The 22,961-nt window shown below is 43.9% G+C and overlaps 1 protein-coding gene across 2 annotated transcripts; it reads right to left on the reverse strand.

The window, feature by feature from the left end:
* Window positions 1-669: 669 nt before the first annotated feature.
* CDKL2 (cyclin dependent kinase like 2) lies at window positions 670-22,390 on the reverse strand (the record flags this gene model as incomplete). Of its 2 annotated transcripts, none has more annotated exons than XM_082194924.1 (12): window positions 670-846; window positions 2,847-2,953; window positions 4,337-4,445; window positions 5,793-5,886; window positions 8,652-8,944; window positions 10,722-10,845; window positions 12,717-12,805; window positions 14,875-15,014; window positions 15,878-15,990; window positions 16,626-16,804; window positions 18,968-19,162; window positions 22,223-22,390. In XM_082194924.1, the coding sequence occupies 12 exons, from the start codon at window positions 22,388-22,390 to the stop codon at window positions 787-789; spliced, it is 1,671 nt and encodes a 556-aa protein (XP_082051050.1). In that variant the 3' UTR covers window positions 670-786. The 2 variants fall into 2 exon arrangements, with proteins under 2 accessions (XP_082051050.1, XP_082051049.1); XM_082194923.1 differs by having other exon boundaries at window positions 671-846; window positions 4,328-4,445.
* Window positions 22,391-22,961: the final 571 nt, after the last annotated feature.

A 22,961-nucleotide genomic window follows, 5' to 3' on the forward strand; every position in this document is an offset into this window, starting at 1 on the left:
CTGACAAAGCTACTCCTGTACCACTGGCCTCACAGATGAATATATCTATACTGCAGGTATGAAATATTCATTTCTTGTAAGATGAAAGAGGAATTTGCAAAAGCCGTTTTTAATATTACTGAGTTCTTAGGGCTTTGATCTGCACATTATACAAAAAGGGAGTTAGCTGTCTGCGCAGTGGGATTCTAGAATGGAAAGCTCCACCGAGCAAGAAACGCACGTTTGCAAAACACAAAAGCAGACTCCCCATGAGGGAGTTTGAGGCAGGAAACCAGCACATCATGCTTAGCAGTTTACAAACACACATTTCCACGTCTCACTTGACAATATTTGCATGTGACGAAAGATTCTTTCCTGGAGAAAGCGTAACGAGTGCCAGGGAGTCGTTCAAGTACTGAAGCGCTTCACATTTGTACTAGGATTCTGAAAAAATAGCTACGTTACTCCCAGACCTCTTCCGGAAAAAGACGCCGGGCAGTACTCAAAACTCATAAAAGCCTGACACTGCCGTGACTGGTATCGTTTCTCCCAGATGCACTGAAATAATTCAATCCAGATGACATTTTATATACATTATAGTCTTATAGCACCTTGGCAACTGTAAAGAAACTGGGAATATTTGTTTCCTTTTGCTGCCATTACCTAGAATGTGGTGAAAACACACGCCCTCACCCCTGCTCCCACGTATATCCTCCTCAAAGGGATTCTGCACTTCCCAAAAGGCAACAGGGGTGTAGAAGAACTGCAGACACTTGCAGGATCGAGACCCTTCCATCTCACTTGACGTTAATGCTCTACTCTGGGGAAAGTGGCGTCTGAAGCGTCTTGCAGAGATATTCCAGATACCTGCAAATTGAGTAAATTTTAATTGGGTTTCAATCAAACCACATCTATCTGTGGCAACTGATATTCAGCGGTATTTCCATAAACCACTTGGAGGCCCTCTTAAAATATTATCTCCCAACATGGAAGTGCCATACAAGACAGCTAACAGCCATTGATAGACCTATTCTCTAGATCATGAGTAGACAAACTAAGGCCCGGGGGCCGGATCCAGCCCAATCACCTTCTCAATCCGGCCCGCGGACGGTCCGGGAATCAGCGTGTTTTCACATGAGTAAAATGTGTCCTTTTATTTAAAATGCATCTCTGGGTTATTTGTGGGGCCTGCCTGGTGTTTTTACATGAGTAGAATGTGTGCTTTTATTTAAAAAGCACCTCTGGGTTATTTGCGGGACATAGGAATTCATTCATTCTCCCCCCCCAAAAAAAAATATAGTCCGGCCCCCCACAAGGTCTGAGGGACAGTGGACTGGCCCCCTGCTGAAAATGTTTGCCGACCCCTGTCCTAGATGGATGAGAGACAGGGAAATGTTCGTCTCCCAGGGTGAGAGGCTGGGAGGGGAAAGGAAAGGTGAGAACTGGGATCAGCTACTATCCTCTGTGGGTGGCAAGAGCTAATAATTACTTTTTAGAGAGGCCTCAATTTTCTACTTATTTGACATGTATTTCTGGTAGCAGCTATTCTACTGGACTATGGAAATTTTAAAATAAAAATCTCATTCTAAAAACAAAAAGACCTACTACTTAAATTTCTTTTACATAACCCCCTTAAAAATAATAATAATAATTTATTATTTATACCCCGCCCATCTGGCTGGGTTTCCCCAGCCACTCTGGGTGACTCCCAACAAAAGATTAAAAATACAATAAAACATCAAACATTAAAAGCTTCCCTAAACAGGGCTGCCTTCAGATGTCTTCTAAATGTCAGATAGTTGTCTATTTCCTTGACATCTGATGGGAGGGCGTTCCACAGGTTGCAGGGAACCAGACAGAGGGCCTTCTCGGTGGTGGCACCCGTCCTGTGGAACACCCTCCCATCAGATGTCAAGGAAATAAACAACTATCTGATTTTTAGAAGACATCTAAAGGCAGCCCTGTTTAGGGAAGCTTTTAATATTTAATGGTGTGTTACAGATAGGTAGCTGTGTTGGTCTGCCATAGTCAAAATAAAAAAATTCCTTCCAGTAGCACCTTAAAGACCAACTAAGTTAGTTCTTGGTATGAGCTTTCGTGTGCATGCACACTTCTTCAGATACACTGAAACAGAAGTTGCCAGATCCTTCTATATAGTGAGAAGGTGGGGAGGGGTATTACTCAGAAGGGTGGTGGGAATGGGAGATTGGCAGATAGCTGAGATGAGCCTGTTGACGACTCTGTTGATGACTCCTGTTGACGTCGTTAAGAGTCGTCAACAGGCTCATCTCAGCTATCTGCCAATCTCCCATTCCCACCACCCTTCTGAGTAATACCCCTCCCCACCTTCTCACTATATAGAAGGATCTGGCAACTTCTGTTTCAGTGTATCTGAAGAAGTGTGCATGCACACGAAAGCTCATACCAAGAACTAACTTAGTTGGTCTTTAAGGTGCTAATGGTGTGTTGTTTTTAACACTCGATTGGGAGCCGCCCAGAATGGCTGGGGAAAGTCAGCCAGATGGGCGGGGTATAAATAATAAATTCTTATTATAATTATAGGCTCTGTTGCTTTCTAAAAGGCAGGGCAAGGAGAATGAACGTTGGCATATCAAAACACTACAAATCGCCATCTCTATTCCCAAGAGTCTCTAAGCAGGGGTTTCTCAGAAGCCAACAGGAGTCACATGGCACAAGGGCCAACTGGGTTCAACCTGGACCTCTGTGGTTTGGGCACTTCTCTAAGGCACACCCTGAATCCTACGAGCTCCGTGGACTGCGGAGACAGGCATCTCACAAGAGATGCCTTACTAGCTCAATAGCTGGAGACTTACCCTCTCCTTCCCAAACTCTGAGAGATTTAGTACCTGGTGAAGGGCAAGGCTCGGGTTCTGAAGGTCTATTGTGGCGAGAGACGGCATGCGAGACTCGGAAACAATTTTGTTTTCTTTCTTCAGAAATCTGGAATTCCGAGCTACGGACAAAAGCAACACAATTTGTTTTCACATCATCTTATAGTCATTCTTTTCTTGCGAAAGTAGTCTCTCCTTCCTGTGGCTCGCAGCCTAACACATTTTTCTTTTGGTTCGGCTTACGCAAACATCAAAAGCTATTTTGATATTTATGTTCGTTTATCTGAACGTGGTTCACGTCTGCTTAGCTGGTTCCCCCCACTCGGCCCCCATTTCCACGCCCTTTTTTGTAGAAGTTTGACCACAAAAAGCAGGGATGGGAAAACCTGGACTAAAGATCACTCTTGCCAGTTAAGCAGGCTGGCACCGTGATTCCTCACAACTGCTGTACAAGCCGATGGGTGGATCATTATGGGCTGAGCATCAGTACACATGCATCAATTAGCGCATTTTTGGAATGAACTTATCTGTGCAAGTTGGAAGCACATCAGTAATTCAAAGAACTATCCCAGGAATGTAAAACATCAAAGCTGAATCTAACAACACGTTTCTCTCAACTGCTTATTCACAACTTTTGTGTGTCTGGCTAAGGGCACGGCAAAACTTCATACACTTAAATACGTACTTTTACTTTTCTATGGACAGTCTAATTTCATAAAGTTCAATCGTGGTTCATGTTTTTCCCATTTCTTAAAAAAAAAATTACAGCAGTACCTTGGTTTTCGAAACAGCTTAGTTCACAAGCAACTTGGAATCCAAACACTGCAAAACCGGAAGTAGGTGTTCCGGTTTTCGAACTATTTTTCAGAAGCCGAACGTGCTCCATTTTGAGTCCCCCTGTGTTTTCTGCTGCACTGCTAATTTGTGTCCCTCCCCCATTGTAATTCAAACCTTCTGCTTCTGGTTGTAGTGTTCTGACGCAATATTTGAAGCTGATATTTGGTGCTTTTGTTTTTGCTTTTTATTTTGCGTTTTTTGTTTTGAGGCTTTTTCAGTTAATTTGTTTTTGTGACTGTGTGGATCCCAGTTCAGTTACTGATTGATTGCGACGGCAGAAATGGATAAAAGCCCCCCATCCAGACAATGATCAGTGCAGGTAAGAAAAAAATTAATTTTAGTTTTTATCATCTACAATACTGTTTTATTTATTTTATAGTACAGTACATTGTTTATTGCTTTCGTTTATGAATCAATGGTCTCATAAGATAGTAAAATCCATGTTAAATTGCTGTTTTAGGGATTGTTTTTAAAAGTCTCGAACGGATCAATCCGTTTTGCATTACTTTCTATGGGAAAGCGCGCCTTGGTTTTGGAATGCTTTGGTTTTGGAATGGACTTCTTCAACGGATTAAGTTTGAGAACCAAGGTACCACTGTATCATTATTATTTAGCTGCTAGATCCCATAATTGGTTGGATATCTATCATGAACTCTTACCGTCCACACCTTTGAGTTCAGGGAGATAGCCGTAGTTAAGCTCTGGCAAACGTACATCTGTTTTGGAAAACTCCCATCTTTTCTTGTTTGTCTGAAGAACGTTGTTTTCATTCGAGACCTGTTACCAAGCCGTTAATTGGAGAAAACATGAAGAAAAAGTTGCTTTTAAAAAACAACAACCCTAATCCGTGGTCTACATTTAGTACTTTTTTAAAGGCCACTTTCCATAACATACGGAGATTATACAAAGTACCAACATCCACTATCTCTGGGCTCCCTCATCTGACTGGCCAAGGCAGGAATGGTTAAAAGCAGAGTTTCATCCAGATATGCTAAGCTCCAGACAAGAAGCATAGCTGTCAACTTACAGATTTGAAAATAAGGGACCAGCGGCCTTGAAAATAAGGGATCAGCAGCCAAAATAAGGGATTTTTCAGAGCACAGGTATGTTCAACTTCTGAGCCCCTCCGAGCCAAAGGCAGAAAGCCCAGCCAGCAGCCAAACGAAGCCTCAAACGGTGGTTCCCACAGCGCAGCAACCCGGCAAAGGGGAAGCAGCAAGAATAACCACACCCCGTCACCTCTCCGCTGGGAAGCACTGAGCAAAGGCGAGTCCCCAGGCAACGCGGTCGATTTGTTTGGCACAAGGCATGCAAGCTCCATCCCCCAGTCGTTCTTAGATTCCTTATTGGGTGAGCAGCCAAGCAACACAGTTGGAGCCTCCCTCCTCCCTGGCCGGCAGGGAGGGAGGGAGAGGAGCTGCTTCCTTTGAAACCCGGGAAATTTAAGGGACATCATCAATAAGGGACAGCAGCGGGATTCATATCTGAAGGAGTGTCTCCACCTCCATCGTTCTGCCCGGACGCTGAGGTCCAGCGCCGAGGGCCTTCTGGCGGTTCCCTCATTGCGAGAAGCCAAGTTACAGGGAACCAGGCAGAGGGCCTTCTTGGTAGTGGCACCTGCCCTGTGGAACGCCCTCCCACTAGATGTCAAAGAGAAAAACAACTACCAGACTTTTAGAAGACATCTGAAGGCAGCCCTGTTTAGGGAAGCTTTTAATGTTTGATGCATTACTGTATTTTAATATTTTGTTGAAAGCAGCCCAGAGTAGCTGGGGAAGCCCAGCCAGATGGGCGGGGTATAAATAATAAATTATTATTATTATTATTATTATTATTATTATTATTATTATTATTATTATCTCTGACCGATCATGGACTTAGGGGAATCAGTCCCTTGGGGAGCTGGGCAGAAAAGCCAACCACCCATATTGTTTTTATATCATGCACTTCAAACAGAACACGCTGCTTGCATTAGGACATTAGCCAAGAATTGCAACACAACCAACTCTCAAAGAGAAAGGAATTGAATTCAAACCTAGGACTGGCATTAAGAACAAGGCGTCCCGTGACAGAGTCTCTGAAGCATGCCTGCTTTCACTGGAGATTTTGTTTTAAAGAGCTTACCGATGCTGTCAGGTTGATGCTATAGTTTCCTACGGGTGATTTTTTCCCTTGCTTTAGGAAAGGGTTGAGGTATCTTTTAGACTTCTCATCAATCCTGGAAATGCAACACACAAAAAATCCAGAGATCGCGTGAAATTATTTTAAAAACCCATTTCCAAACATTGCATCATGGCTAACAGACAGAACTATTTCCGGACATGGCTGGGAAGCAAGCAAGAAGGTCTGCTTCAGTACCTTGACCTCCATGGAAGAAATTAAATACAGTGGTACCTTGGGTGAAGTACTTAATTCGTTCCGGAGGTCTGTTCTTAACCTGAAACTGTACTTAACCTGAAGCACCACTTTAGCGAATGGGGCCTCCCGCTGCTGCCGTGCCGCCGGAGCACGATTTCTGTTCTCATCCTTAAGCAAAATTCTTAACCCAAGGTAATATTTCTGGGTTAGCAGAGTCTTGGACCACTGCAACATGCTCTACGTGGGGCTACATTTGAAGGTGACCCGGAAACTGCAATTAATCCAGAATGCGGCAGCTAGACTGGTGACTGGGAGTGGCCGCCGGGACCACATAACACCGGTTCTGAGAGATCTGCAGTGGCTCCCAGTGTCAGTGTTCGGGCTGACCTTTAAAGCCCTAAACGGCCTTGGTCCTGTATACCTGAAGGAGCGTCTCCACCCCCATCGTTCAGCCCGGACACTGAGATCCAGCGCCGAGGGCCTTCTGGCGGTTCCCTCATTGCGAGAAGTAAGGCTACAGGGAACCAGACAGAGGGCCTTCTCGGTAGTGGCGCCCACCCTGTGGAACATCCTCCCACCAGATGTGAAGGAAATAAGTAGCTATCTTATCTTTAAAAGACATCTGAAGGCAGCCCTGTTCAGGGAAGTTTTTAATATTTAACGCTGTATTGTTTTTAATACTTGATTGGGAGCCGCTCAGAGTGGCTGGGGAGACTCAGCCAGATGGGCGGGGTATAAAATATAAAATATATGTAACCTGAAGCGTATGTAACCCGAGGTACCACTGTACTAGGCAGCAAGCCCAGGGCAGAGGTATGAAGATAGGGGCTGCAGACAGGGTCTCTGGCTTGGTTCAAAGAGTTGCAGGCACCTTAAAGACTGGAAGATTTATCGTGGCATAAACTGTTGTGGGCCACCTAAAAATCACACGGGTTCCTCGGCCCCCCATGTCAAAGAGTGGAGCAGGTTGGCTAGGACTGATGAAGATTTGTTTGTCTGCAAAAGCCTTTAGAGGAGCAAAACGAAAGAAGAATGAGCTCCACCTTGAATCCAGCATTTACCAATCAAATCAAAAGTCGTATCTCGAGAATACCATCCTGTTTCCCCCAGTGACCAGCCCAATGCCTCTGGGAAGCGCACAAGCAGGAAGTTATAAGCTCAGAAGACAGACTTGGGCTTAATTAGGCCACTTAATTAGCAAATGGAAGTTGTGTCAACATGCTTATAGCTGGCTTCCCCACTCTAGCACAGTTAATGGGAAGAACTCACACATAAAAAATCCACGATAGTGGACATGGGATACTTTTAAGTACCTATTCAGGTCATGTCCTATGGAAAATGGACCTAACTTTGTCATAAAAAGGTATACCAAGGACTCAGAAATCATGGAACCCAGAAAATCCAACCGAAAGCCATGAATCACTGGGATTGATCCATTCACTTCAATGAAGCTGTGTCAATCCCTGACTCAAATCTCGCCTCAATCACAAATGTACCCAGTAGTTTTAGGACCGGCAAACTTAAGCCCTCGACCCCCATTCCCTTTCTGCAACGCAAGGATAATATATTAAAAGACACTGAAAGCATGCTAACTATTTTATCAGAGCATTGTAGAAAATGCTAAGCAGTAAGGACTGTTTTGCACAACAATATCTTCGGCACCAACCATGTAGGTTGGTGCAGCAAATCACAGCTACCTAACGAGATACCCGTTAGGATATTGATGTTCCATTCCACCTTAAAAGGAACAGGCATGACTGTTGTGTGTCACATGCCTGTTTACAGTCCAGCACAGCCTGCTGGGAACTTCCGTTGTGTATAGCTTTTGTTTTATGCTGTTTGCTTAGACACGAAGGGAAGCAGGCATGTTTTTCCTTTGTTCTAATGCTGAATAAAGGTAAAGGTACCCCTGACCATTATTAGGGACACGGGTGGCGCTGTGGGTTAAACCACAGAGCCTAGGACTTGCCGATCAGAAGGTCAGCGGTTCGAATCCCTGCGACGGGGTGAGCTCCCGTTGCTCGGTCCCTTCTCCTGCCAACCTAGCAGTTCAAAAGCACATCAAAGTGCAAGTAGATAAATAGGTACCACTCCGGTGGGAAGGTAAATGGCATTTCCGTGCGCTGCTCTGGTTCGCCAGAAGCGGCTTAGTCATGCTGGCCACATGACCCGGAAGCTGTACACCGGCTCCCTCGGCCAATAAAGCGAGATGAGCGCCGCAACCCCAGAGTCGGTCAGGACTGGACCTAATGGTCAGGGGTCCCTTTACCTTTTTACCCCTGACCATTAAGGCCAGTCGTGGACGACTCTAGAGTTGCGGCACTCATCTCGCTCTATAGGCCAAGGGAGCCAGCGTTTGTCCACAGACAGTATCTGGGTTACGTGGCCAGCATGACTACGCCGCTTCTGGTGAACCAGAGCAGCGCACAGAAATGCAGTTTACCTTCCCGCCGGAGTGGTACCTATTTATCTACTTGCACTTTGACGTGCTTTCAAACTGCTAGGTTGGCAGGAGCAGGGACCGAGCAACAGGAGCTCACCCCGTGCAGGGATTCGAACCGCTGACCTTCTGATCAGTAAGCTCCAGAGGCTCAGTGGTTTAGGTACTTTGTTATTTTACTTTACCTGTAATTATGCATTCCCAGTTTTGACCCCAAGGCAGGGTTTCCACCGATGCTGGAGGATATGGTGGAATAATTCTGTGTAATGGGAGGGATCACCGTGCCGGGATTTTTCACATAATCCAGGCTGCTACTGGAATCTTTCAAAGTTGTCGAAGGAATCGCCTTGACCTGCCCAGCTCCACTCTCATACAGGAAACTCGCATTTGAAGATCTGTCCGATTTCTCGGCGTCAACTTTGGACAACTTCATTCTGAACAGCTTGGAGTCTTTCAGCTTGGATTCCATGCCCAAGTCCTGTTTCAAATCCAAGCATTGTAGTGTTAAAAAAATGAGTGGCAGGTTGTTTGGAGGAAAACCCTGGAGAGGAGGGGACGGGTGACTTCGGGGAAGAGGGGAATTTCAGTCTCTGTAACTACCGTATTTTTTCTCTATAAGACTCACTTTTTCCCTCCTAAAAAGTAAGGGGAAATGTGTGTGCGTCTTATGGAGCGAATGCAGGCTGCACAGCTATCCCAGAAGCCAGAACAGCAAGAGGGATTGCTGCTTTCACTGCACAGCGATTCCTCTTGCTGTTCTGGCTTCTGAGATTCAGAATATTTTTTTTCTTGTTTTCCTCCTCCAAAAACTAGGTGCATTTTGTGGTCTGGTGCGTCTTATAGAGCGAAAAATACGGTAATTCATGGGTTCAGAACGACTGGGGATAAGCTGATCAGGCCTCACAGCTAAGTCTGCGGATATCATGTTGTTATAAGAATTCTAAGGTCCTAAACATAAATTAAACGTTCATAAATGTACAAGGCAAACACATACGTAATTAAAAATTATTTATTGTAACCATTGGGTGGATTTCTGTTTAACTTTTATATGCTGATATTCAACAATATTTTCAACATTTTTTTGATGTCGGTTGCTTATTTTAAAGTTTTGTTTTATTATCACATTTTTGTATTGCATTAGATTGTTATAAGATGTACATTTTTTGTTTCTTCAGCTTGTAGACCGCCTTGAGTATTGTAAGATAGAAAGACGGTATACAAATTAAAAACGATGATGAAAATGATGAAGTATATAAACCACGTGTCTGAAATAGTACAGGAGAGCAATCCTGAAGCCATTTTGATTCTCCCAAATTGACCTCAAATATTTCTCTGCAAAGAGAAAGGAAATGCGAAAGCCTTCAGATTGCCTTTTGCTTGCAAATCCTGTCTTTAGGGCGTATTTGTGTATGAATAGGGTGAGCCTGTGACCTGCATTCAGGAACTAAAGCAAGCATAGGCAAGCTCGGTCCTCCAGATGTTTTGGGACTACAATTCCCATCATCCCTGACCCCTGGTCCTGTTAGCTAGGGATGATGGGAGTTGTAGCCCCAAAACACCTGGAGGGCTGAGTTTGCCTATGCCTGAACTAAAGTATTAACCACCACCAAAGAATGGCCAGGCTGCCCAGGTAATGCAACCAGCGACCATTATCAGGTATCCTGGCAGAGAGGATTTCTGCTGTAGACCACCTCCTTCTGTGATGTATCTATGATGTTTTAGGGGGGTGGTCTTGGGCTACAGGGTGGGCAATTTCAAAAGACTATATAAGGGCTTGCACGCCCTTGTTCTGGGTTCCTCCTCCTTTCCTGTTTGTGAGGGGAGCACCCTGTTGCAACAGTTTAACAGAGATCAGGCTTACTAGCTGCTTTGCTTCTCAATATTCTCTGGTTGGCCTCTGTTATTTTCTCCTGCCAATAGGGAACCCACTTAAGGACTCTATACGGGCTCTTGGATACCCCATAAGGGGAAAAGAGCAGGGTTTTTTTTCTTATAACAGTCTTTTTGCTAACAAAGAGTTAATTCCAACTTTGAGCAGTGTGATTTTACTGCCTGCTGGCATGAATTTGCTAGTGGCATCACCAACAATTCTTCTTCCTAATCAGGAACTATCCTCCTTCCTCCTTGTTCTCCTCCATTCTCAGCAACTTTTAACTGAGAACTTCATCAGCAGAGACAAGACCAGGGGACATGGTCTGACTCAGAACATGGCATTACAGATAGGAATACGGAAGAATAAACCAAGTTCCACATACCTGGATTACAAGCGTTTTCTTTTCATCACCGGAATCGTCTTTGTCTTTCCTGCTTATTTTCGATTTCTTGGGCAAAGGGTGGTCTCTTTCTTTCTGGATCTTTGCTTTAAGTTCCTGGGTGAACCTGTATTTTTTGTGTTTGAAGAAGAAGAGCACATGTACAAAATGAAACTTTTTTTAAATTAATTGCTCTGTAGACAAAATTCTGAACCCACCGAAGGCAGCCCTGTTTAGGGAAGTTTTTAATGTTTATTTTTTTAAAATATTTTTTATTGATTTTACAAATTTTTTATAGACAATACAAACAAATAAAGAAACAAACAAACATGTATAATTTCATATCCTTTTTTCATAAACCTCACTTCACCGACTCCCCCAAACCTCCCCTTTCTACATCCCAATTTCCATTTTTTTTCAGCAAATCCTAAACTTATTTTTATCAAATTTGTCCCTTATTTATTCTTTTCTTTTACTTAATCTTAATATTATCTTAAGAAATATTATAAAATTGATGAATGCTAAAATGTTGAGGTTTTAGGAAAAAAAGGAGATTACAGCGGGAAGTTTTTAATGTTTAATGCGGTATTGTGTTTTTAATATTCGGTTGGGAGCCGTCCAGAGTGGCTGGGGAAACCCAGCCAGATGGGAGGGGTATAAATAATGAATTATATTATTGTAATTATGCTGGAATCCTCTCCCTTGCAACAAGGACTCTGGATAATATGTTCTGCCCCAATCTTAACATCACCACAAACTTGTAAGGTAAATGAACAGCGAAACCCAAAGCCACCCTTGGAGATAAAAAAGGAAGAAGAGAAATATAACTCCAGCATCTTAAGAGGGGAAGGAAAAGAGATCAGAACAAGAAGCATGCATATAATTTGTGGACTTAAAATTCACACACGATATCCCATTGCTGCCCTCTCTCCATTTCCCCCTCAGTTCATACAGCTCACGTGAAAAGATGGTAATTTGAGCCGGGGATTCAGAAATTTCAACTACAGCAACTTCCATGGTAGCTTTTTAAAAACAAAAATAATGACAATGTGGGAAATCACACATTCTACTCATGTAAAAACCCACTGCCTACCCATGGCATGGGTAGGCAAACTAAGGCCCGGGGGGCCAGATCCGGCCCAATCGCCTTCTCAATCCGGCCCACGGATAGCCTGGGAATCAGCGTGTTTTTACATGAGTAGAATGTGTCCTTTTATTTAAATTCATCTCTGGGTTATTTGTGGGGCCTGCCTGGTGTTTTTACATGAGTGGAATGTGTGCTTTTATTTAAAATGCATCTCTGGGTTATTTGTGCGGCATAGAAATTTCCCTCCCCCCAAAATATAGTCCGGCCCCCCACAAGGTCTGAGGGACAGTGGACCGGCCCCATGCTGAAAACGTTTACTGACCCCTGACTTAAGGGGAACCGCCCTAAGTCTGGTGGTGGTACTAGACATTTGGCAGTGGTACAGTGGTACCTCAACTTAATTCATTCCGGAGGTCCGTTCTTAACCTGAAACTGTTCTTAACTTGAAGCACCACTTTAGCTAATGGGACCTCCTGCTACCGCTGCACCACCGGAGCACAATTTCTGTTCTCATCCTGAAGCAAAGTTCTTAACCTGAAGCACTATTTCTGGATTAGCGGAGTGTGTAACCTGAAGAGTATGTAACCCGAGGTACCACTGTACTTCAAAATTTGTGTTCACTTCACTTCCGACAGCAGGGAGTGGGGGTTTGCAGTGAAGTAGTCAAAGGAGAACCAGAAAGTACTAAACCTTTTCTTTGCACCTCTCCCCTGGAAAGCTTTCATTTCCCAAGATGGGCTCTGAGATCCAGTATGTAAATTTAAAGCCCACTTGAAGAACATTCTTCCCCTCAAGGAATTATGGGCACTGACAGAGTTATAGGAAACCCTTAACTGTCTGCAATGCCCAAAAATTCTCAGTACTGTTTCCTTTTAAGGCCCAGCTCCGCTAAACAAGGAAAAGCCACACACCTTTCAGTGAAGGAATCTTTGTTGAACAGATCACACTGCAGCAGCTCAGTACAGGATGGTCTTTTGTCCGGATCAGTCTGCAGACATTGCTAACATAAGATCAAAATTTTTATTGTAAATACAGTGGAGGGGGGAAAAGGAAAATCCCAAAGGTTAAATTACACTGATATTTGCTGGGATCCAAAGAACAACGAAAGTAGTTCTGCACTCCCAAGGTTTCAGGCAAACCATAGTTACTCTCTCCATAACACATAACAAATGACGTTTGAAATGGTGAGAGCTTTTAAAAACAGTTTGCAATGTTATGGGGTTGCAAGGACATTGCAAGGGGAAAATCAACTGAGCATCTTCAAGCATGCTTAAAATACCGTATTTTTCGCTCTATAAGATGCACCAGACCACAAGACGCACCTAGTTTTTGGAGGAGGAAAACAAGAAAAGAAAAAATCTGAATCTCAGAAGCCAGAACAGCAAGAGGGATCGCTGCGCAGTGAAAGCAGCAATCCCTCTTGCTGTTCTGGCTTCTGGGATTGCTGCGCAGCCTGCATTCGCTCCATAAGACGTACACACATTTCCCCTTACTTTTTTGGAGGGAAAAAGTGAGTCTTATAGAGCAAAAAATACGGTAGCTCACCGGATCCTGTCTATTAAGTCATGGAAGGAAGGATGGAAGGAAGGAAGGAAGGAAGGAGAGGGAAATGATGTACCATTGACTTTTAGAGATAGAAAGTACAGCTTTCTCCAAGCTAGGGTCTCACTGTCAGTCCCAAACTCTATGTCTGAGACGTAACTACACATATGACATTATGTGCCCACTGCTGAAACTGGTTAGGCCGACAAGCACATGAGATTGCGGGGCCTTCTTGATGGTGGCCCTGCAGTTCTGGACCTCTTTTGGGCCTCAAAACCACAATTTTCTGCTACTGCCTCTCCTTAAAGGAACTGTGGCTATCTAATTCCGCAGCTGTCATGCCCCGGTTTGTCTCCATTCACTCAGTGCTTCATGCATTGCCTGAAGTTCTGTTGCTTTATTTCTGCTTTGTGACTTGACCCTGATAAGCAGCTAATAAAGAACTGGAATATATAGTGTGTTACATGCGTATCACAGCTTATAATGTGCGTATGCGTGACAGAAGTTTGAGAGCAGCAAACAGAGAGGTACTGCTCTGCTGACCAGGCAAGGACAGGTTAGGCTTCCAGTATTTATACGAGGGGATGCGGGTAGCACTGTGGGTTAAACCACTGAGCCTAGGAGTTGCCGATCAGCAGGTCAGTGGTTCGAATCCCCGCGACGGGATGAGCTCCTGTTGCTCTGTCCCAGCTCCTGCCAACCTAGCAGTTCAAAAGCACGTCAAAGTGCATGTAGATAAATAGGTACCACTCCGGTGGGAAGGTAAACGGCATTTCCGTGTGCTGCTCTGGTTCGCCAGAAGCGGCTTAGTCATGCTGGCCACATGACCCGGAAGCTGTACGCCAGCTCCCTCGGCCAAAAAAGCAAGATGAGTGCTACAACTCCAGGGTCGGTCATGACTGGACCTAATGGTCAGGGGTCCCTTTACCTTTATTTATACGAGGCCTGGCTAATTTAGGGGCTTTATACAGTGGTGCCTCGCAAGACGAAAAGAATCTGTTCTGTGATTCTCTTCGCCTAGAGGTTTTTTCGTCTTGCAAAGCAACCCCATTGACGGATTAGCGGATTAGCGCTATTAGCAGCTTTTAGCGGCTTATCTTCTGATCGGATCAGCTAATAAGCGGCTTAGCGGCTTAAAAAAAAGGGGGGAACCAGCAGGAACTCGCAAGACATTGTCGTCTTGCGAAGCAAGCCCATAGGAGATTCGTTTTGTGAAGCACCTCCAAAACGGAAAACTCTTTCGTCTAGTGAGTTTTCCATCTTGCGAGGCATTCGTCTTGCGGGGCACCACTGTACTTCCTGCCAATCTCAGGGGCTGATACTGGGCAGCTGTATTCCTTTCTGTGTCTGAAAAGGCCTCTAGCACCTGAACAAAAGCAAATCTGGGTAGGCTGACTCAACTCCCAGTTAAGTTCCCACTGATCTCAATCTTCCTAACTCATTATCAAAGGCTGGCTCCTGAAAGCAAACAGAAGGCTTTGCCAAGAGGAACAAAATGGAAAGCTACGGAATCGGCAAGGCACGTACCTTAGCAAATTCTATGACGGCAACAGAGAGTTTGGGATATCGTTTTTCAAGAGGTTCGATTTCCTTGACTTCAGGCAACCGCACTCCAGCAAAAAGAGGGTTTTTGTAGAACAACTCTTGGTGCCTTGGGATTAAGTTACCTGGAATTAATAATCATTTATAAGACTGTTCAGTTTTCAGAACGCAAAACTGCAGACAGCTTAAGCCAAATTATTTGATCCCTGAGTTTTCTGCTACTTCCCTGCACTTGGCTTTGAACCTTGTGTTTTAGTCCACTGTTTCCGATTACCTTGCTTTAGGATGCTGTGTAGTTTTTCTTTTATTTGCTTTCTTTAATTCTGCAAACCGACTCGGTGTGTCCTGGAGACAAACAGGTTGCTGCTGATAATAAATTACTGTGGGTTAAACTTCAGAGTCTAGGACTTGCCGATCGGAAGGTCAGCGGTTCAAATCCCCGTGATGGGGTGAGCTCCCATTGCTCGGTCCCTGCTCCTGCCCACCTAGCAGTTCGAAAGCACACCAGTGCAAGTAGATAAATAGGTACCACTCCGGCGGGAAGGTAAACAGCGTTTCCGTGCGCTGATCTGGTTCACCAGAAGTGGCTTAGTCATGCTGGCCACAAGACCCGGAAGCTGTATGCCGGCTCCTCGCCCAGTAAAGCGAGATGAGCGCCGCAACCCCAGAGTCGGTCACGACTGGACCTAATGGTCAGGGGTCGTTCTACCTTTACCTTTAATCATGAATTATTATTACTAATCATAATCCAGTTGGATCAGACCTATTGCACTCTGCCATCCTTAATGGCATGCAAAATCTCTTGCTGTCAACTCATGGAAGGGCCATCTGGATTTACAAGCCAGGACCCTGAAGGATTTAGGAACTGATCCACATAATCTCATTCAACAATGCTAAGTATTTCAGGCTTTCTTCTGCCTTCGCTATCAGCTTGAAGGTTCCAAAGCTCTGCTGGCTGCACAGAGGAAAACAAGGGATGCTTTCTCACCCAAACATTTCATAATATGGTACAACTGGTCAATATCCGAGTCTCCAGGGAAAAGCGCCTCTCCGGTAAGCATTTCTGTTACCAGGCAGCCAATGGCCCACACATCAACAGCCCTGGGGAGGGAAAACAGGCGCCATATTTAGAGACAGCTCCACCAAACATACGTTTTACAACAATAACAGGCAGCTGATTGTGACTGGCTACACCTGAGGCAGCTTATATTCATTACGGCCTCGGCCCAGTATACCTGAAGGAGCATCTCCACCCCCATCATTCAGCCTGGACATTGAGGTCCAGCTCCAAGGCCTTCTGGCAGTTCCCTCACTGTGAGAAGTGAGGTTACAGGGAACCAGGCAGAGAGCCTTCTCGGTGGTGGCACCCACCCTGTGGAATGCCCTCCCATCAGATGTCAAGGAAATAAACAACCATCTGACTTTTAGAAGACACCTGAAGGCAGCCCTGTTTAGGGAAGTTTTTAATGTTTGATGTTTTATTTTGTTTTTTCATATCCTGTTGGGAGCTGCCCAGAGTGGCTGGGGAGGCCACTTGTAATTAATTAATTGTAATTAATAATAATTACAAGGATGGTGCCAAAACCAGCCTCCCTACAGTGACGAAACCCTGCTTTGGCTGCAATTTATCACCCCCCTGAGCTTGAACAGCAACATTTCTGTTGTCATTAATAATAATAATGATCTATTCCTGGAAATGTAGGGGAAACCCAGTAACGTATTCTACGATTCCTTACTTGCCATATTTGATATCTCCAACAAGCAGCTCAGGAGCCCGATACCATCGCGTTGCCACGTAATCTGTGTAAGCTTCGCCAGGGGCTGCCAGGGTTCGAGCAAATCCAAAATCGCAGAGTTTGATAATTCCAGAATAGGAGACCAATATATTCTCAGGTTTAATATCTCGGTGTATGATCTTAAAAAAAGAAGAAGCATGTGTGTGTTTAGATTAGCCCTGGTTCTTTGCCCTTAAGCACCAAGGTGGCCAGCTAGTCCACATGGAAACACTACAAATTTGATGACTGCAACATCGGGTGATGATTTGCAACTACTGGCCAAAAAACATCCATCTTTATCACATCACATACCATGCTTTAAATATATTAATGCAAATTGAAGCACACTAATAAAATAATAATATAAATTTGATACAAGAAGGCAAAAAACCTGAAGCAATTCCTTTTTATCCATTAACATGTACGGAATGAAGTAAAATGTCATATGTACTGTCCCTGCACTAAAAGCGCTCTCCACACAATCAGAAATACTGTTTCTCAGGCTTCCAGATTATGCAGTGTTTTTAAAACACTGCGTTCCTGATCCTAGAAGCAGATTTTTTGTTTTTGTTTTTTTAAAAAAATAATATTTATTACTTTTCCAAAAAATTTAAACACTAAAAGAAAAAACATATACAATACAATATATTAAACTAAAACAATGCAACAATAAAATAAATCAAATTTCATTCAATATCTTATATTTCATTTACTTATTTCCAGCGACTTCCTCACACCTCCCTTTTTGTATTCCACTTCTATTATGTTTCAGCAATTCCTTTCCATCTTACTCTGTTTTCTGTTCTATAATTATCTTAACACATTCTTGCCATACTTTTCCTTTAATTTTCTATTAATCTATTTATACTTAATTCCTTATGACATTTCTACTAAAGCCATGTAATTTCATTCCAACATTTTTCTAACATTCCTTAATTTTACAATATTTCTATAAATAGTCTTTAAACTTTTTCCAATCTTCTTCCACCGACTCTTCACCCTGGTCTCGGATCTTGCCAGTCATTTCCGCCAATTCCCTATAGTCCATCAACTTCGTCTGCCATTGTCCAACACTTCAGTGTTTTCAAGAAGCAACCATTCTCTTAACCAGCAAAAGGCAGATGGTTCACAACGAAGTTTAAAGGTCTGGCAGGGCAGGTCCACCTCCTTCTTTAGCATCCATCAATATCTTAAGCTTAACTTGAGGCTTCCTGCCCTGCCAAACAACTCTAGGAGCATCCCTCTGCCACCTCCTGAGACCCTCCATCCCATCCAGAGCTTGCAATGTTTGAAACAAAAACAACATCCCCAGCAACACAGCAGCCCTCATCCCCACCACAAAAAATCTAGAAGCAGATTTTTTGAATGTTCAAGAAGAGGAGACTATGAAAACTGTTACCTTACATGAGCATAAAATCTACATGCAAAAACATTCATATGCTATCATCTATGCCTATTTTCCAGAAGAATCCATATTGTGCCATAAGGCTGAAGTTATATTGCATCTTAAATTATGAGGTCAAACTATTTTTCCTTGACAAAAAAAGATGGCAAGATGTTTAAGAACCTCAGTTTTTTCTATACCGAGGTCATCAGTCAGACTGTAGTGAAAACCCTGAAATTACACCACAAAATTCCTAAATTCTCAGAAATTCTCAGAATTTCCTAAATTCTTAGAAATTCAAAAGCAAATGTATTTTGAGTAGATGGAATCGGCACATCTAGCAAACATTCTACCCAGCTAACACTCAAAATTAGGTTTGTTGCAATGATAATTCCCATTGTTAACTTGGGTAATTTGAACTAACTCTTACTACTGTGACATATAGGTAAAGGTAAAGGGACCCCTGACCATTAGGTCCAGTCGTGGCCGACTCTGGGGTTGCGGCGCTCATCTCACTTTATTGGCCAATAAGCCAGTGTACAGCTTCCGAGTCATGTGGCCAGCATGACTAAGCCGCTTCTGGCGAACCAGAGCAGCGCACGGAAACGCCGTTTACCTTCCCACTGGAGCGGCACCTATTTATCTACTTGCACTTTGATGTGCTTTCGAACTGCTAGGTTGGCAGGAGCAGGGACCGAGCAACGGGAGCTCACCCCGTCGCGGGGATTTGAACCGCCGACCTTCTGATCGGCAAGTCCTAGGCTCTGTGGTTTAACCCACAGCGCCACCCGCATCCCTTACTGCGACATATATTTGAAACTAAAAGCTCATATCCTTGAATCGATAAATCTGATGTGTTTGACCAAGAACAAACAGCAGAGCAACACAAATAACCAAGCGGACGTAACAGCTTACTTACATTATGACTATGGCAAAATCCTATCCCTTTTATAATCTGAAATAAGTATTTCCGAACTCTGTTGTAATCCAGGCCATTTGGAAACATCTCAAGATCATCAAGGACTGTGTGGTCCACGAATTCAAACACCAGATACCATCGTTTCTTCTTCTTACAGACTTCCAGCAGGTTCACCAAGTTCTCGTGCCTTAATTGCTATCAGGAGACAGCAAATGCGTCACAAAACCACAGAGAGACAGCAGACAGAGTCTGAAAACACTCACTATAATTGCCCCTTGAATACATACAATGCGAAGGAAAAAGAGAATAATATTTGCAGCCTGATCCTGTGTATTTTTACTTGGAAGCAAGTCCCTCTGCGTTCCACTGGGCTTACTCCCAAGTAGACATGACTTAGGATTGCAGCTTTTGTTTTCACACGATGCTTTTTAAAATTACTCCAAATGCTTCACATTGCTTCAGTAATCCTGACAAACGCTCTCGTATACCGTATTTTTCCCTCTATAAGACACACCAGACCACAAGACGCACCTAGTTTTTGGAGGAGGAAAACAAGAAAAAAAATATTCTGACTCTCAGAAGCCAGAACAGCAAGAGGGATCGCTACGCAGCGAAAGCAGCAATCCCTCTTGCTGTTCTGGCTTCTGGGATAGCTGCGCAGCCTGCATTCGCTCCATAAGACCCACACACATTTCCCCTTACTTTTTAGGAAGGAAAAAGCGAGTCTTATAGAGCAAAAAATACGGTAGCTTATTCCACAGTACTAGAATCGCAACCTTTAATACATACAGCTAAATGTAATCGACGGAAGAGGCTGAAAGCTAAGAACTGCCCTAGTTCTGGTGCCTAACTTGTATTAGGGAATTTGTCAGAGGGAAATTGCCTTTGCCTAACAATGTTTATAACATAGTGGCTTCTTTGAATTTAATGCTAAGCAATACTGTGGCTGAACTTTAGTGCTGCATGCAGGCCAAAGCTTATGATGGTTTGTATTCCCCAGAAAACCCACAAGCTATAAGCCAAGAACATAATAATAATAATAATAATAATAATAATAATAATAATAATAATAATTTATTATTTGTACCCCGCCCAACTGGCTGGGTTTCCCCAGCCACTCTGGGCGGCTTCCATAGAAACCAAATACACTAAAATATCACACATTAAAAACCTCTCTGAAGATGTATTCTGAATGTCAGGTAGTTGTTTATCGCTTTGACATCTGATGGGAGGGCGTTCCACAGGGCGGGTGCCACTACCGAGAAGGCCCTCTGCCTGGTTCCCTGTAGCTTTGCTTCTCGCAATGAGGGAACTGCCAGAAGGCCCTCGGCGCTGGACCTCAGTGTCTGGGCAGAACGATGGGGATGGAGACGCTCCTTCAGGTATACTGGACCGAGGCCGTTTAGGGCTTTAAAGGTCAACACCAGCACTTTGAATTGTGCTCGGAAACATACTGGGAGCCAATGTAGGTCTTTCAAGACTGGTGTTATGTGGTCTCGGCGGCCGCCCCCAGTCACCAGTCTAGCTGCCGCATTCTGGATTAGTTGTAGTTACCGAGTCACCTTCAAAGGTAGCCCCATGTAGAGCGCATTGCAGTAGTCCAAGCAGGAGATAACTAGAGCATGCACCACTCTGGCGAGACAGTCCGCGGGCAGGTAGTGTCTCAGCTTGTGTACCAGGTGGAGTTGGTAGACAGCTGCCCTGGATACAGAATTGACCTGCACCTCCATGGACAGCTGTGAGTCCACAATGACTCCCAGGCTGCGCACCTGGTCCTTCAGGGGCACAGTTACCCCATTCAGGACCAGGGAGTCCTCCATACCCGCCCGCCTCCTGTCCCCCAAAAACAGTACTTCTGTCTTGCCAGGATTCAACTTCAGACCTTCGTTACAACTTGTGGCTTGCTGGGAGTGAGACAAACCATGAGTCCGGGTTTTCATAGAACGCTGAGCCAAACCATGGCTTAGTTCTGGGTAGTGCTGCTGCAGCAAAGCATTGCATCAGATCTGGTGTAAATGGAAGTTAATGCTAATCAAGTTCCATCTTAACCACAGCAGTCAGTTTCAAAGTCTGATTAAGATGAAACCCTGGTTAGCACTTATTGCAGAAGAACCAATTAACCATGGTTAAGGTGAGCGGGGGTTTTTCGTTATGGAGAGTGGAGGTGTTGGGGAAAGGGAACACATAATCCTGTTCCCAATCTTTCAAGTGCAGATTAGAATGCGTGCATTTGTACCAGCAAATATACTGTATTTTCCCGTCTATAAGATGCCCCCATGAATAAGATGGGGGATTGTTGGGGATTTAAGAAAATGGGGAGAGATCTATCCAACTAAATCCCCAAATATTGTTGGGGATTTAAGAAAATCCATCTAAATCCCCAAATATTGTTGGGGATTTAAGAAAATGGGGAGAGATCTATCCATCTATAAGACGCCCCCAAATTTTGGACATTATTTTTAAGGGGGAAAACCTAGTCTTATACACGGAAAAATACGGTATATGTGCCCAATATTAGCACGACAATTGCCCAGGCCATGTGGGAAGCTGTATCAAAAAAAATCTTACCATATGGAGTTACAGAAACCAGAAGCCACCCACAAAGTTGCGTAAACGTATAAAATCAGAGATGAGCTGCAGAATGAATGCAGATAAAATGCGTTCCCAGAACAACTTTGCACCTCCCTGCTCCTATCTACCTTCAGTTATTTAGAATCATGTTTGTTTCTTAAAACATATATGACATTACTGTTATATAATGCAGTTAGGTAAAGGTAAAGGAGCCCCTGACCATTACGTCTAGTCGTGGCCGACTCTGGGGTTGCGGCGCTCATCTTGCTTTATTGGCCGCCGGAGCCGGTGTACAGCTTCCAGGTCATGTGGCCAGCATGACTAAGCCACTTCTGGCGAACCAAAGCAGCGCACGGAAACACCGTTTACCTTCCCGCCAGAGCGGTACCTATTTATCTACTTGCACTTTGACATGCTTTCGAACTGCTAGGTTGGCAGGAGCAAGGACCGAGCAACGGGAGCTCACCCCGTCCCGGGGATTCGAATCGCCGACCTTCTGATCGGCAAGCCCTAGGCTCTTTGGTTTAACCCACAGCGCCACCCGCGTCCCATATAATGCAGTTAGATACTGGCAATTGTTCTGCGCAAACCTGACTTTTGACCATGAGTATCCAAAGTCAGGTAACTTACACCGATTAAAGAAAAGAGCTACCCGTCTCTGAAGATCCCCAGCAGTCAGCTCACCTTGAGAAGCTTGATTTCCCTCATGGCAATTTTTTTAACCATTTTGTCATCCTCGCTTTCCAGAAACTTCTTGACGGCAACGACTCTGCCGGTCTCCTTGTTCCGGCATTTCATCACCATTCCGTAGCTTCCTTCTCCCACCAGCCCAAGAATCTCATACTTTTCCATTTGGGTTCAAGGAGCTGATGAATCGCTTGGCTACGAGAGAGAAATCAGTGTCACCGTGTGCAAGACGAAGCCGCTCGTTATCCTTTTTTAACGAGGCATTTCAGCTTGACACTCAGGCTGAAGACAGAGGCTGTCTTCTCCACGGCAGGCCTGTTACCAGGAGCACAATCCCAGCTTTGCAGCTTGCCTTGTGCGCCATAACAGGATGTTTGAAAAACACAGTCCAAAAGTTGTCTCCGGTAACCAGAAATTTATTTATTTTTTAAATGATATTTATTATTATTTCATAAACAATAAAACAATAAAAACAAATTACAACAAATTCAAAAAGCAAAACAGAACAAAGATACACAGTAGAAAAACAGTTGATAGAAAGAAATAAAATAAAAAAGATAAAGAATAAGAACAAAGAGAAAAGCCAAAAATCAAAACTGAAAAATAGATTAATATTTTCAAACCTTATATTTTCTTCACTAATTTCTCAACCTCCTCGCACCTCCCATTTTGTATTCCAGTTCAGATATTTAATTCAGCAAATCCTTACCCTCTAGCTTTCAACCTTACTCCATAT

The sequence above is a fragment of the Podarcis vaucheri genome, assembly GCF_965113315.1.
Source record: "Podarcis vaucheri genome assembly, chromosome: 13".
Lineage (NCBI taxonomy): Eukaryota > Metazoa > Chordata > Lepidosauria > Squamata > Lacertidae > Podarcis > Podarcis vaucheri.